Genomic DNA, 15,228 nt, shown 5'->3' on the forward strand with positions numbered 1-15,228 from the left:
TCATGCTTAACTGTTATTTATACACTGCATTGTATGTGTGTCTGTGTGTGTGTGTGTGCAATATACAAAAAAGTTGAACAGTTTGAATTTGAATACATTTCTTGTAGTAATTCTTTGCAAAAAGTAATATTTCAAAGGAGGCCTTAATTTCCATGCGTGAAAGAGAAACACTGAAACTGAGAGGTACCGTCTGCAGGACTCACACTTCTCTGATTTACACGTAACCCAACTCCCCGTAAATCACAGGCCAAATCACCACGCATCACCCCATCCAGTAATTTAACATTCATGAGGAATGTTGTTCTGGCAGTGCCCACCTTAAGCCCGTACCGTCTCAGACAGGCAGAGCCGACAGGCTATATTTCACAGTTATTTTGGCCTTTATCTTGTGAATTGGGCCATAAAGAATGCGTATAGATACTGCGGTCGCAGTTCGCAGATGGCGTAGGCGAGCCGTCCGCGGAACCTTGAGTGTGACGGAACAAGTCGACACGCACGATGCGGGGTCACGGTCTCAGGGTCGCCGAAAAAGCAGTAATAAAAAAAAAGGGGCAAAGAAACACGACAAAATAAATAGTGCCCCAAAGGCGAGGCACGTTCTCCGTGGCCGTATCTGCGAAGCCGGGCGTATTTCAGGGGGCAGTCATGGGAGAGATTTGCACCTCTCCCATCCAATTTATATTCATAGATCTCAAGTACATTTCAGAAGCTTCTGAGTGAGTTTTTTTTTTTGTTATTTTATTTGGGAAAGAAATTGCCAATCATTTGGCAACACTGATGACACGCTGTATATAAAACGGTCCAAAAAACAAAAAGGTTTGATGAAAAGGGAGAATGAAAAAAATTTAGCGCACCTGGGATTACTTTTTACGAACATATAATTCATTGGTCACTCAGAAATAAAAACCAAGAAACGCACTTTCACTGTGGAATAGACCCTTTTCAAAGGGCCTGACCAAAAATAGCCTTTTCAGTGGTTAGACATAATAATAATGATACAGATAATAATTTACTATATTTTATATAGCCTTTCAAAATCTGAAAGCATTTTACGGGGCCATTTTGTGGGTGGTGGTTGGGGCGGTGGGGACCTCTACAAATGAACAGCACCCACCTGGGTCATTCACAGTTTCCGTTCTGCACCGGGAAATGCATCCACTGATTTAAGGCATGCCATAAAAATATTAATACCGCATCGTGCCCGGCTAACGAAAGGTTCATGATGAACGCGACAGATCTCGGACACGAGTTCCCTCACATTCTGACAGAACCGTAAACAATCCGGGTACACAATGTCTGAAACAAACACACTGAAAATATTCTCCTTCAAGAGGCTGCAGTGAATCTATAATTCATTCATGACATTAAAACCCAAACTCTGCTTCCGTTCGTTTCACCCACAATGGCGCCTCATCTCATGAGTACATCCCTTCCAAAGCACAGCTTCGCGGCTAGCATTTAGCCTAAACAAAAACAGCCATCATTTATACTCTCAATCTAATTAATTAGCGGATACATCTTTATCCATTGGGGTCAATTAACAAAGCTCACACCTCTTTGTCATAATTTCCACACAAGCCTCCCTCCCCAATCTCATAACCTACCTGTATTTAAGATGCAACTTAGTCATATTATGTTAAAAAATTATTATTATTATTATTTAATAATAGAGAGGATATGTGTCTATTTTAGGAAAAGCTAAGAGGATAACAGACAGAAGGAGCTGTGCGGGGGTGGGGGAGTGGGGTTGCGGGGCGGGGGGTGGGGGGGGGGCGTCAAACATAGTGTCACGGCCTGCTTGGCACATCTCAGCATGAAGATATAAAAAATTGAGAGATGGAGTGATCAGCAAGAACATATCTAAATATTCATAGCAGACTGCAGAAAGTATTTTGAAGCATCGTCTATGAGTTGCATAATTAGTCACAATCTTCTGAGATCCATATCCCCCCCAAAAAAAGAAGCTAAAATAGTGCTGAAAAATAAAGCACAGAATTTTAATACCATTAGTAGTACAAGGAGAGCCTTTCACAGTGGGGTTACAATCTTATGACTGCACAGACATGAGGATCAGGGAGACCTGCCTGTCAGAGCCACTCAATTGCCTAATTAGACCTTTTAATTCAGAGACTGCCTGAAGCAGTCTTCTGCATGAGAGGGATGGGAGATTCACTGAGGACAGAGGGGAAACAGGCACAGACATCCACTCTTAATGGACTGCACTTCTTAATAAAAAATTCACTGGACAGAACACTACCGGCAAAAAAAAATACTGCCAAGCATTGTCTGCCACTCCCAGGGATAAGTCAGACAAAAGCCAGCTGTGTGTGTGTGTGTGTGTGTGTGTGTGGTTGGGGGTGAATGTGGGTCTGAGTGTATGTGTGTATGCTTGCGTATGTGTGTGTGTCTGTGTGTGTGTGTATGCTTGTGTGTGGTTGTGAGTGTGTGTGTATGGTTGCGTATGTGTGTGTGTCTGTGTGTGTATGCTTGCGTGTGTGTGTGTGTGTGTGTGTCTGTCTGTCTGTCTGTGTGTGTGTGTGTGTGTCTGTCTGTCTGTCTGTCTGTGTGTGTGTGTGTGTGTGTGTCTGTGTGTGTGTGTGTGTGTGTGTGTGTGTGTGAGTGTGTATGTGTGAGTGTGTGTGTGTATGGGGGGGGGGGCTGGTGGAGGATGGAAGGCAGCTGGCAGCACAGAACTGGGTGGGGCCCAATAGCGGTTGCCAGGCGGCACAGAGTGGGGGGGGGAACGGGGTGTGGGTTTGAGGAAATGTTCTGTCGTGCGGCTGCCTGCGGGCTGCTCTCAGCACTCTGACAGCCCTTCCGGCCGGAGGAAACTGGAAAAGATGGGAACTGCACTCTGGGACAAATGAGCCCCAATCCTTAGGTCCAAAAACATGAACTTGTTTGCTTCTGTCGCCCCTCTGACCACTCCACACTTACCCCCCCCCCCCATAAAAAACAAGCCTTCAATTAGACTTGATGAAATGGTCATGTGTTGTTTTGTTCTGTTTCTCCTGAAAGAACGAGATGGGAGATGGGAGACGGCGCTAGAAAAATAAGCCAGCTGAGAGGTGAGGAAGACATCAGTTCTGCTGCTCAGAGAGGGAAAGACAGGCCATTTCCTGTTGTTGTTTTTGGTCTGTGATGGTGTGTAATCTGACAGGCTTGTCATCGCAGCGATTTCCTCCTGGAAGGTAAAGCAGAGGGCCTGCGTGTTGCTGACAGCCGTCCTATCCAGGCGGCCACAAAAGCCCTCAGACGATTAGACGGCTAATGCCTCTGCGTTATGTAAAAGACTCCGGAGCGCAAGCAATTTCCTGTGCGATAGGCTCTGTCCCTCGCTGTGTGTTTAAAAAGGCTTCTGCGAGGAGCTGGAAGGGTGAAGCCTGAACACAGCGATGGTGCCTTTCAGAAAACATTGTGAGATGCATTGTGGGAACTCACCACACAACTCCAATTGCCAGCACAACATGCCCTGGTGGCTCCACACATTCAATTATTTTGAATCAATCATAGTTTTAAGGTTTAAGTTTCTTTTTACACTCCACTGATATTCTACAGCAGACACAGGCATAAGACCCTGGAGCTTGTCCATATTGGTGTGTGTGGGGAAAATCCACAGCAGCTCCTGTTTCTGGGCATATGTGTTTGTGTCTGCCTCTCCAGTGCGGGTAAGCAGTGTGGAACAGCTCACAGACCTAATCGCTGCGTGTATACCGCTGGGCGAGAGAGGGCACTTTGCAGTCTCGACACCAGTGCTCTCTCTCCCAATCACTCGACCAAGGACTTGGGCCAGACACCAGGGAACATGTTTAAAACATTACCAGCATGCAGGCCTTAAATCGAATGAAAACAAACGGCTGCATCAATCAAAGTCGTGACATGGATAGTTTTTTTTCCACTAAGAGGTTTTTTTATTTTTGGCTGGGGGGGGGGGGGTATCTGGTGCAGAATGGATCACGTTTTAGAGCGGGACAGACTAGCTAGACCCCCAAAACTCCCGATTGGGGGACTATGTATTAAGCAATATATTATAATAGATGGACTCACTCACACAAATATATTTATGAAATATATCATTTTTGCTTACAAATGTTTGCTTTTTGTTTAAAAATACATTCTGTTGATTATAGATATATCCCAATAAGACCAAAGTCACACTAATTGTTATATTATATTTGACAGAATGTTTCTATATTATTGAACACATTTCTCAGCACAAATCACTGACAAATATATTGTACATTTCAAATAACGGTTTATCAAATGGAAAATCATGATATTATCGGTATGTTTAGTTTAACGCTAAAAATATCACCAGGATCAGCTTTCCTTTGACAAAACAATGGGAATTGCAGATTATTGGATATTAATGTGCTGTAATGAAGGACAGGAGGTAGCATGTCAGCTCAGAGAAGCATGCCCACATCTGCTCATATTTACCTGCAGCAGGGATGAGTCATATTTAATAAAGATGATGACTCCGCGTGTTATGAGCCCAGTGATAAGATGGGAGCGTATGCTTTTTTGGGAGGAACAGCTGGTTGTTTTTAAGGATGAGGAAACTCATTAAACAGGACTGTTAAAAACTCCCTCACAAGAATAATTCCACAGACATATGAGGCCTCGTGCCAGAACATTTTAGTAGTCTTATCTTAACTTTCTCATACTTTTTTCTGTACAACGAGCTCGTACAAGTGTGCCACGTCAGATTCAAGAAACACTTTTAACTTCAGAAAACTTTCCTAAATGAGCATGGAAACACAACGAATCCCACCTGTTCCGTAAATGAATGCGCATTGATGAGAATTGTGAATTAGCATAATTGACGCTCCAAAAATTCCATATAATGCTAGATGTGGTGCCCAATTTGTCCAGAAGTGTCATTCATAAAAATGGCATCAAAGAAAAAGAACATTACAAGTTCTGAGATTGAAGTCCAGCATTCTGAGATTGATAAACAAAAGCACATCATTTTTAGCAGTGTCAGCACTGGAATTAAGAGACCTAAGTGCCTGATGTTGGTTATATGAGCGCTCCTGCCTGCTGTGGAAATGCTGCAGGTATCATCAGCCAGGGAGCTAAAGCATAACCTCCATCACCCAGAGGAAATGCGGAATTTCAGCTCACTGAAGATAGTCTGCATGGCTACAATTCATAGTTGACAGTTCATAGGTCACTTACCAATAAGCCACCCATCTCCATGAACACCTCGAGCAAGATGCAAAGTTCACTTCCATAAAGGAGCCATGTGCTCTCAAATAAATATTCTGTCCCATAACTATGTTATTAATTATATTTGCTACCTATTCTAGGAGCACACAATAGCCTCAATAGCTAATATCAATTAATATAAATATATTGATAAATTCAGAATTATATTACAATACAGTTACAAAGTGAAATACCACTGATAAACAGGTTCATTTATTCAAACTGAAAAATTGTATTGGCATTTACCATAGCTTAGTCAAAAATTTTGAGCTAATGTATGGAAAACGCGAGAAAAAATTGCAGATACAAGAAAATGGGTGAATGCAGCAAGTGGTTTTAAATCACAGGCACACACAATTTAAGAACAAATCTGTTCAGAGTAGTTGTTCTTGCAGCAGGCCCATTAACAGATAAATAATGGCAAGTGGTATGAACACAGACTATTAATAAACACACAGGCAGCCTGCTGTCAGAGGCTCTTCCAGTGTTAAATTAAGCCGCGTATTTTCCTCTGATAAATCTATGCAAGCTTTCCAACACTGACCCTATTTACTACATATAATACAATATAAACTTATAATAGCTCCTGAGATTAACATGGTGTGGTATAACTGTATGTGTGATATAGTGCTGTGTACTTTCCCTGAAGGAGACATGAGTGTGTGTGTACGTGTGTGTTTGGGGGGGGGTTAGTTAGAAGGGTTTATTGTTAATTTGCACTACCTTCATTAGGAAATTCAAGCACTAAACAGGGCAAAATAAAGCCGAGATAAAGACTAAATACACGAAGAAAATATATACACACGACTAACTAAAACTAAAAAATGAAGTATAGTCAAGATTCGGTGGTTGATGTTTTAGCAGGCTAACCTACAGTACGTGTAGTTCTCAGGTACTGATGTCAGTTCTGGTCCTCAGCCCCCCCCCCCCGCCCCCCCCCTTTGCCGTGGCCCCAGCGGTGAGTAACCGGGCGTGGCGTATCCGGGGCCCCCACACTCACCCACACAGCCGAGGCCGTCCGGAGACTCCTGGAAGCCCCGGTCGCACAGGCAGCGGAAGGAGCCCACCGCGTTCTCGCAGAAGCCGTGGGGGCCGCACACCGTGCCGTTGAGCGCGCACTCGTCCACGTCTGCGGAGGAGACGGGGAGACGCGTCAGCACAGCCAGCCTATCAGCCCATCCCCGTGGGATTGAGCAGCCAATGGGGTGAACACACATCACAGCACATCACAGCACAGCACGGCGTGTCCACGGCGATGGGGTGCAGAACCCTCACGGTGGAACACCCCAAATGATACGTTACTGGCAGGAAGCGGAAGTAGACCGAAAAAAAAAGCCTTTCCAAAAGAACTGCAAACATTTTACCTTTTTCTTAGCAGACACACCCGAGAATCACGACTGAATTATGTAATAATGGGAATGTTTGTTATTGCGCATATCATACTTTAGCCAAACCCAACACATTTACCCAACTGCACACTACACATTTTAATCAGTACACAAGTATCCAACGTGCACAGAAGCAGTACCATCATACACCAGCAGGCAGAAAAATAAGCTTGCGGAAGGTTGCAAGAGAGCAATATCAAAATGAACAGCAAATGGCATCTCATTCAAAGACCAGCTTGATGATGACAATGGAGCAATGGACAAAAAGTTTTTCAGTGCAGACCCAACACCACACCAGCAGCGGTTCTGAATGCCAGGGAAACAGATTGGATAGATTGGAACGGTTTTGCCCACTGAAAAAAAGGTTACCCAGGCTGAAGCCTACAGTTTGCACCACTGAATCCAGGCTGCGAAAGTCAAGCTGAGAGCCCTCAAGGAGAAAAGCATGACACAAGCTCAACGCCAAGAGATGAGACGGTGACCACACCATAATGGAATGGCGGTGATGTTCCACGCACACTATTAGTAGTTTTTGGCTGTAGGTGTCTTGCATGTATGCAATGATAGCAGAGCTGGGGTGAATTCCTCTTTTCCAATCCCTACCAGACCCCCCCCGTATGAATCCAGATCAATGATTCCCGATACATAACTTACTATGTCATTCTGATATGTCCACATACCAGTAGTATATTTCCAAAATATACTCCAAAACACAACAGGAATTGACCCCAACGTCGATGGCCAGCCAGCCAAACACAGGCATGAAAGATGGGGGATGGAATGAAGAGAAGGTTCTCCATGTGGGGGGGGGGGGGGGGGGCGGCATTTGGGACGACTCACCCGCGCACATGCCGCTGGGCCCTAAGGCGTGGCCGGGGGGGCAGCTGACCACACATTTGTAGGAGCCCTGGGTGTTTTCACAGCGCCACGCACCACAGATGCTCCGGCCCAACAGTGCACACTCATCAATATCTGCGCGAGAGCAACAGCTCTCAGCTCAGCGACAGAGGGCCGGCGGGGCTCACAGTGCAAGTGTGTCAGGGGATATGGAGACGGGGCAATGGTGAGTCAAGAGTACATCCATTAATGTGAATGTGTTCACATCCTGTGCTAGTTTTTTTTTAGGGGGAAAGTGTCATTGATTGTACTACGATGCTGGGATGTAGGATGCTTTCATGGCATTTTGCAATGAATACACTGTCTGTGACATACTGCATTACAGTAAACATTTTCATAGCAAATGCACTGACATTCTTTCAGAAAAAAAAAACCCCAACAAGATTTCCGTTCACGCTGAATGTCATGAAAGCAGAAATGACTCTTTGAACAGCCAATGAACTGCAGGGGAAGAGGGCACGGGGGGACCAATCGGCCCTCAGCATGTCAGCACGTCAACAGGAAACCAGCAGGAAGAAGCCTTTCAGCCTTTGCGACGCCCCAAGAACCAAAGCCATGCTCAAGGCATGATGGGATACGCCCCGGCGGGGGGGCCGGACCGTGACGTTACCCAGGCAGGTGTCGTTATCGGCCTGCAGACGGTATCCCAGAGCGCACTGGCACCGATACGAGCCCCTGGTGTTGACACAGGAGCCGCTCAGGCACCTGGTCCCGTCCGAACACTCATCCACATCTGCAAGAGACACACACCTGTTTGAGTTACTGGACAGACGCCAAACATCGCCCCTCTCCCTCTGAGGAGAGTGCCGCACGGGCAGTTCTTGTGATTTCTGGAAGGATAGTTTGGACGAGACTCATTCCTTTGGTATTTTTGCAGTAAGAGGAAGGAAGCTTATTTTTGGACAATTAATTGGGCAGCTCAAAGTACTCAGTCACCGCACGAATATCGTAAATGTCCCGTCACAGCCCTTTCCAGGAACCCGGGTCAGAATCACACGCTTACGAGTCCAAGTTGCGGTCACGGCTTGTGTCATTGCGTACGGAACGCACGCTCCGACGTGCAATGAAAGCGAGCGCCGGAAACCGCGGAGAACGCGCTGGGTTTTCAGACGTTCACAGTGTCGGTCGGTATTTGTGAACGCACTCTTCAGGAATGTGCAGTTATTACCAGGAACTCCCGCGAGCGCACGCAGACGCACCCCACGATACGTCCGATTAGCAGCGGAGCCCTAATCTGATAGGCCTGGAGTGAGCTCATCGTCTTTCAAGGAAGTTCAGCTTCCCTGTGAAGGTGATGTAATAGGAGGGTTACAGAAACATGCACATCAGATGTAGAGATGTAGACAGCTAATGAGAAACAGTCTTCTACGTTACAATACAAGCACTGGGCAGACAGACTTAACCAGACTGAGGCACAGCAGTGGAGAACATGAGTGTTCCTAAAAATGTGGTAGCACAGGTGCCCGTTTATAATGTACTGTTATAACTGTAATTTAGCCAACTCTCCACACCTCCCAACCACCTTCCCCCCTGGGATCTTAGCAAGGCAGCCCTCTCTGGGTGCAAATTAGCCCTCAACACCTTCCTCTTTCTCCCCTCCCCTCTGACAGCAGCTATGAAAATGGCCACCCACAAATCCTCCAACTATACGCTCGAATCGGCCAAAAAAACCAGCCAGCACTATTCTGCTATTAGCAGATTGTGAATCGGAACTGGACACATTTTTTTGGGGGGGGGGGCAGTCTGTTTCTGCGCTAACTTGTGGAGTTGAATCTGTTCCAAGTGTGCGAGGTTCTCGGGCGGCAGGGTCCAGTTAGCGGGCAGATGGAGAGCAGAAATGCTCAGTACTCCCAGTGTCACAGACAGCAGGAGGAGGAGCACTGCTGGGCACTGGAACAGGATAATATTTTACACTCCATTCCACTCCAGCCCTCATCTGCCAGCACTTTTCCACTTCCTCTCTGTGTTTCTTTTGAGCAAGTCTGGAAAACGGACTTCAGATTTGTATCCCTCCTAATAAATAAGGGCACTCTTTTATTTTCTTACCACAGGCGGAGAAAGAGGGAGGAGGGCAGAGCGAGACGGGGAGAGAAAACCTGCGCCAGTTCATGTAAATGATACTGATTAAAAAGAGGTGGATTCCTAGTCCGAGTCTCTCCCTGGGAAATGCAGATGTGTAGTTATTTTGTAGTTGGAAATGTAGGTATTCCAGGCAGGGTGACTTCATGCATTCCAAGACTTTGTGTGCAGTCTTGCTGCCTCTCCTTACTCAACAGAAAGGCATTGTTGCTCAAGTTCTGATTCTCTCCAGAAATTGCAGCTCATGGAAATTTTTTTCACAATTTATATTTTTGATACATTTTTGTAAGCAAATAGCGATGTGTGCGTGACTGATGACACTCCAATGCCGACGTGACGCATTAAAAATCACGAAATATTGCGTTTCAATGAGCTTGAAGTTCGATTTGGTAACATTGTAAGTGATAGATGTGACCAAAAAAATAAAAAATAAAAAAAGAATAATTCAACAAATTCCATGAACTTCCAAAGCATAATATGAGGTATGTGGTGGAACAGCCCTCTCCGGAGGGCTCAGAGCCCAGCTGTGATATCCGCGCCCCCCTCACCTCTCTCCCAGCCTGAAATGAGAGGACAAGCTGTGGTCCTGGGAGAGGGGTACTCTTGGCTCCCGGCAGGCAGGTTCTGGGGGAGGGCCTCTCCTCTGATTCTTTTCCAGTCGAGTCCCTGTTAGGTCCTGAGCGCTGCTTCTGGAGGCCAAGGCAAACAGGCCCGCCGACCCGGGGCTCCGAGGTGTTTTACGGCCTCTGTCCTACAGCTGATTTTGGGGCCTTTCCCTCAGATCAAAGAGGGCCTGCCTGGCTCCTCGGTGGCCCACAGCAGAGACATGGAACAAGGAGGCGGTTTCCACCGCACGGAAAAGACAGAAACACTGCCCGCCCCCCTCCCTGATCCCCCTGTCCTGTCCCGTCGGCCGTGCCTGTTTTTCCACCCTCCAGCTGGGAGGTGCTCGCCCTTCTCTCTAACCAATGTTAACGTGTCTCCTTTTACTCACCTGCTAAACCCATTCTAGGCTGTAAGACACAGCAGGGACTACACACCGCACTTAACAGACTAACAGGGGTTTGAGTACGGGATAATGGGCTGTCTGTCCGCACTGAGCTCTGTGTTTGGATGTCAGGGAGCAAGAGGCAGAACTGAAAACCACAAACATACAAACATAACAAAAGCATCCTCAGGTAGGGTCATTCTGCACATGCACACACACGCATGCACACATGCACGCACACACGCACACACGCACGCACGCACACACGCACGCACAGACACACACACACACACGCATGCACACACGCACACACGCACGCACGCACACACGCACACACAGACACACACGCACGCGCACGCACACACGCACACACACACACAGACACACACACACGCACACACGCACACACACAGGCACACACACACGCACATGGACACACACAGACAGCTCCACACGCACACACACACACACACACACACGCACACACACAGACAGCTCCACACACACACACGCACACACACACACACACGCACACACACACACACACACACACACGCACACACACACACACACACACACGCACACACACGCACACACACACACACACACACACGCACTCTGCTGACATGTACAGCGTTCTGGCTCCGTGTCGTCCAGCCGCCCCACAGAGAGCGCGAGCCGAGGTGGAGGTTGTAGGAAATATTCCTCTCCGTCTAGACAGCCAGCCCAGCTCCCAGACTCCCCTGCTGCAGGGCCGGGCATTTAAAACAGCTCTGGCAGCGGGCAGGGCTCCGGGCAGGAGCAGCAGCGGCATTTGCTGAAGTAATTAATCCTGTCCGTCCAAAGGCAACAAGGCCCCGGGGCTGGACAGGGGAAGACACGGCGTCGGCACGAGGGACGCAGCAGGTGAGCACCATCAAACCCCCGCGTCGAGGACACCAGGGCGGGGGAAGGCCAAAACGGCTACAAATGTGCTGCTCTCCACGTGCCCGCACATTCACAAAATCAGCACTTCCCCGGCCACAAAAAAACCTAACTTTAAAAGTTAAGTTCGCTCCTTGATTTTTTGTGAAATCGGTGAACACTGATTTAGGAGGGAAAGGAAAAATTGTAGGAGATGGCTAGTCAGGGATTCTGATACGCCAATATTCCTATCTCAGTTACTGCTCTATATTTCTTCTCCATCTTGGGAGTATAAGAAAGTAACACCAGGGCTGCACCGCGCTGGTTTCAGAAGGACACGGCCCTACCCTGTGCCTCTGATCCCGAGATGCCGCAGTACAGCCTAACGGGCCACTCAAATCAAAGCATCACAGACATCGATGTTCTCATGTTCGTACCGTGACGACCGAAAAAAATGATGCCTCCTCCCCCATACTTCATGCATACAGGCTTAAAGATGACCCGAGATGGGTGCTGGCTTGCAGCACCGGGCTGGGAAGCGATTCCGCAGACGCGGGCTTCCCTGGAAACACGACAAACGGGGGGGGGGGGAAGAGGCGAGGGTTCAGTAACTGTCTGCAGGCCCCTCTGGGAGGAATAACGACTGCAGAACAGGGGTTTGGTGGATGATTGAAAATACTGTTGGGGAACATGGATTTGCGTTTTTGCGCTGCGCTTGTCTAAATAGGATTAGGTAGCCTAGGGCTGTCAGCGGCTGAGCCCGGGGTGTCTGGCGGTTACGGAGAGAGAGAGGGGGGACCCCGGCGGGAGGGGGGCGGGGGAGCGGTGCTTACCCTCGCAGGTGTGCGGGTCCTCAGCGGTGGTGAAGCCCTGCTCGCAGTCGCAGGAGAAGGAGCCGTCCGTGTTCACGCACGCCCCGTGGGGGGCACACAGCTCAGGGTCCTCCAGACACTCGTCCACATCTGCGGGGGCCGCCAGAGGAACAGAGAGGCCGCAGACCAGACCTGACGTCAGCCTCCATCCCGGGGGTGTTCTGGAGCTGCCTGTCAACAAGCCCCCTGGCCTGCTTCCAGTCACACCACCTCCCCACCTCCCCACTGCCCCCTTGCTGCGGCCAGGCCACTGCTCCCCACAGGTGCACAAGGATGTGTGTGTGTGTGTGTGTGTGTGTGAGAGTGTGTGTGTGTGTGTGTTTGTGTGTGTGCGTGTGTGTGTGTGAGAGTGTGTGTGAGAGTGTGTGTGTGTGTGTGTATATTAATGTGTGTGTGTGTGTGTGTATGTTAATGTGTGAGTGTGTGCGTGTGTTAGTGTGTGTGAGAGTGTGAGTGTGAGTGAGTGTGTGTGTGAGTGAGTGTGTGTGTGAGTGTGTGAGTGTGTGTGTGTGTGTGTGAGTGTGTGTGTGCGTGTGCGTGTGCGTGTGTGTGAGTGTATGTATGTTAATGGGTGAGTGTGTGTGTGTGTTAGTGTGTGTGAGAGTGTGAGTGTGAGTGAGTGTGTGTGTGAGTGAGTGTGTGTGTGAGTGTGTGAGTGTGTGTGTGTGTGTGTGTGTGTGCGTGTGTGTGAGTGTGTGTGTGTTAATGTGTGAGTACGTGCGCTGGAGAGACCTCACCTTGGCAGCTGGTGCCGTTGAGCTGCTGGTAGCCCTGGGGACAGCTGCAGTGGTAGGAGCCCATGTTGTTCACACACTGTCCCACACTGCCACAGGGCTCCGCCAGCTCCTGGCACTCATCCACATCTGTGAACGCAGCGACAGGTTAATGTAGTGGCAGCGCCCACACACACTCCTCACACACTCCTCACACCCCCCTCACACACCATACACACTCCCCACACACACCACACACTCCTCACACCCCATACACACTCCCCACACACACCACATACTCCTCACACCCCATACACACTCCCCACACACACCACACACTCCTCACACCCCATACACACTCCCCACACACACCACACACTCCTCACACCCCATACACTCTCCCCACACACACCACACACTCCTCACACCCCATACACACTCCCCACACACACCACACACTCCTCACACACCCCACACACACCCCACACACCCCTCACACACACACTCCTCACACACCCCTCACACACCCCTCACACACACCCCACACACCCCTCACACACACACTCCACACACACCCCCCACACACACCCCATACACCCCTCACACACCCCCCACACACATTGTGTGATATGTGTTTGCGTAGGGGGCATGCTCACCGTCGCACTGGTCCCCGGCCAGCGAGACCTTGAAGCCCTGGCCGCAGCGGCAGATGAAGGAGCCCTCAGTGTTCAGGCAGTGCCCCCTGGAGCAGATCCGCTCATCCCAGCACTCATCCACATCTGCCCCACAAACCCCACAATCAGCCCTGACTGGAACACCTTACTCTGCCAAATACTGTCCATATGTGTATACAGGTAGTCGTCGACTTACGACCGTAATTGGTTCCGACCGACCGGTCATAAGTGGAACTGGTCGTAAGTCGGCCTATGTTATAATTACCTTACATATATTATACTGTGTAATGATATTATAATCTTTAAGTCATATTTTATCAATATTTTCTTTGTTCATTATTGTTATAACCATTCACCATATCACCAGTCTTAGTACTGTTATCATCTTTTTACATATTTTAACAACGTTCTTTTTGTTCATTATTGTTATAACCAATATACGTACTGTACAGTGTCATCTTTCTACACATTACAGTCGCGGTCGTAAAGGCGAACGGTCGTAAGTTGCATAGGTGGTAAGTCGACGACTACCTGTATATACACGTTACATTGAAAATATAAGGATTTGTTAAGGATTTGATAACATATTTAACACATTCTTAAAAGATATACGTACATGTGAAAGTGACATTTTTAATTTTTTTATGTTATATAAAAATACTGTATCTTGAGAAGATCTTTCATTTTATACGTATTTTCAGGACATAGTCCCTATGAAAGGGGCCCTGTGAGTCGCAGTGAGGGGTTGTGGAACAGCAGAACTGTGTTGGTACTCTGGGGCGAGGGGGACCGATGGCCCCTCGTGACCCCTGTATTACTTGGGCCTTCAGCAGGCCCTCGTATCCAGGGAGACGTTAACTGAAGTTTAACTGACGCTTTATTTAAACTGAGGCGGTTGGCTGAGCACAAACCGTCATTTACAAAGCCGTGTAAACGCATGATGGAGCCTGTACATTTGTATTGGTTCTCAGCATCTTTACAGTTAACAAAACAGCAAACATTTTTGGGAAATTAATCCAAAGAAGTATGTATTTATGGTGCAGGATTACATGTTATCATTTGCCTAAGGAAATACATTTTGACTTAAAAAAAACTAAAATTAATTCCCCCTACAGTGCTTCCAACCTGAACAGGCTCCCCACCTTCATTTGAATATGATTAGAGGCTCGTCTCTTGGCATTAGAGCTGGGGTGAATTTGCCATTTTATCAAAAGTAGAAGGCATTTAAGTATGGAAATCACTGAGGGGTTTAAAGGCAGAGGAAGGTAACAGCGATGTCATGCCTCCAGAGTCTGCCTGCATGTATATTACCTGATTACTGCTTAATAAATTACATTTTATTTCATTTTCAGTTAAAATGATTTCCTATGGCACACGCAACCTGAGACCACCGCACCCAAGGCACAATATAAAATAATATGTATGTTAATAATTCTCAGTAATCACCATAAAATTAATAACTTCATAGGTAAAGTGTCTGAAAACAGAACATCGCTGTTCAAG

General features: G+C 47.8%; 1 protein-coding gene across 4 annotated transcripts in view; it reads right to left on the reverse strand.

The window, feature by feature from the left end:
• ltbp1 (latent transforming growth factor beta binding protein 1) overlaps positions 1-15,228 on the reverse strand; it is a 124,633-nt gene that overhangs the window by 12,634 nt on the left and 96,771 nt on the right. For 3 of the 4 annotated variants that reach the window (XM_061227503.1, XM_061227502.1, XM_061227501.1), the window contains 6 exons: positions 13,708-13,830; positions 13,076-13,201; positions 12,300-12,428; positions 8,107-8,229; positions 7,440-7,571; positions 6,212-6,340 (listed from right to left, as the gene is read on the reverse strand). In XM_061227503.1, coding sequence (XP_061083487.1) covers positions 6,212-6,340; positions 7,440-7,571; positions 8,107-8,229; positions 12,300-12,428; positions 13,076-13,201; positions 13,708-13,830 — 762 coding nt within the window. The remainder of the gene's footprint in view (positions 1-6,211; positions 6,341-7,439; positions 7,572-8,106; positions 8,230-12,299; positions 12,429-13,075; positions 13,202-13,707; positions 13,831-15,228) is intronic. The other variant, XM_061227504.1, reaches the window with a different exon arrangement.

The sequence above is a fragment of the Conger conger genome, chromosome 18 (assembly GCF_963514075.1).
Source record: "Conger conger chromosome 18, fConCon1.1, whole genome shotgun sequence".
NCBI lineage: Eukaryota > Metazoa > Chordata > Actinopteri > Anguilliformes > Congridae > Conger > Conger conger.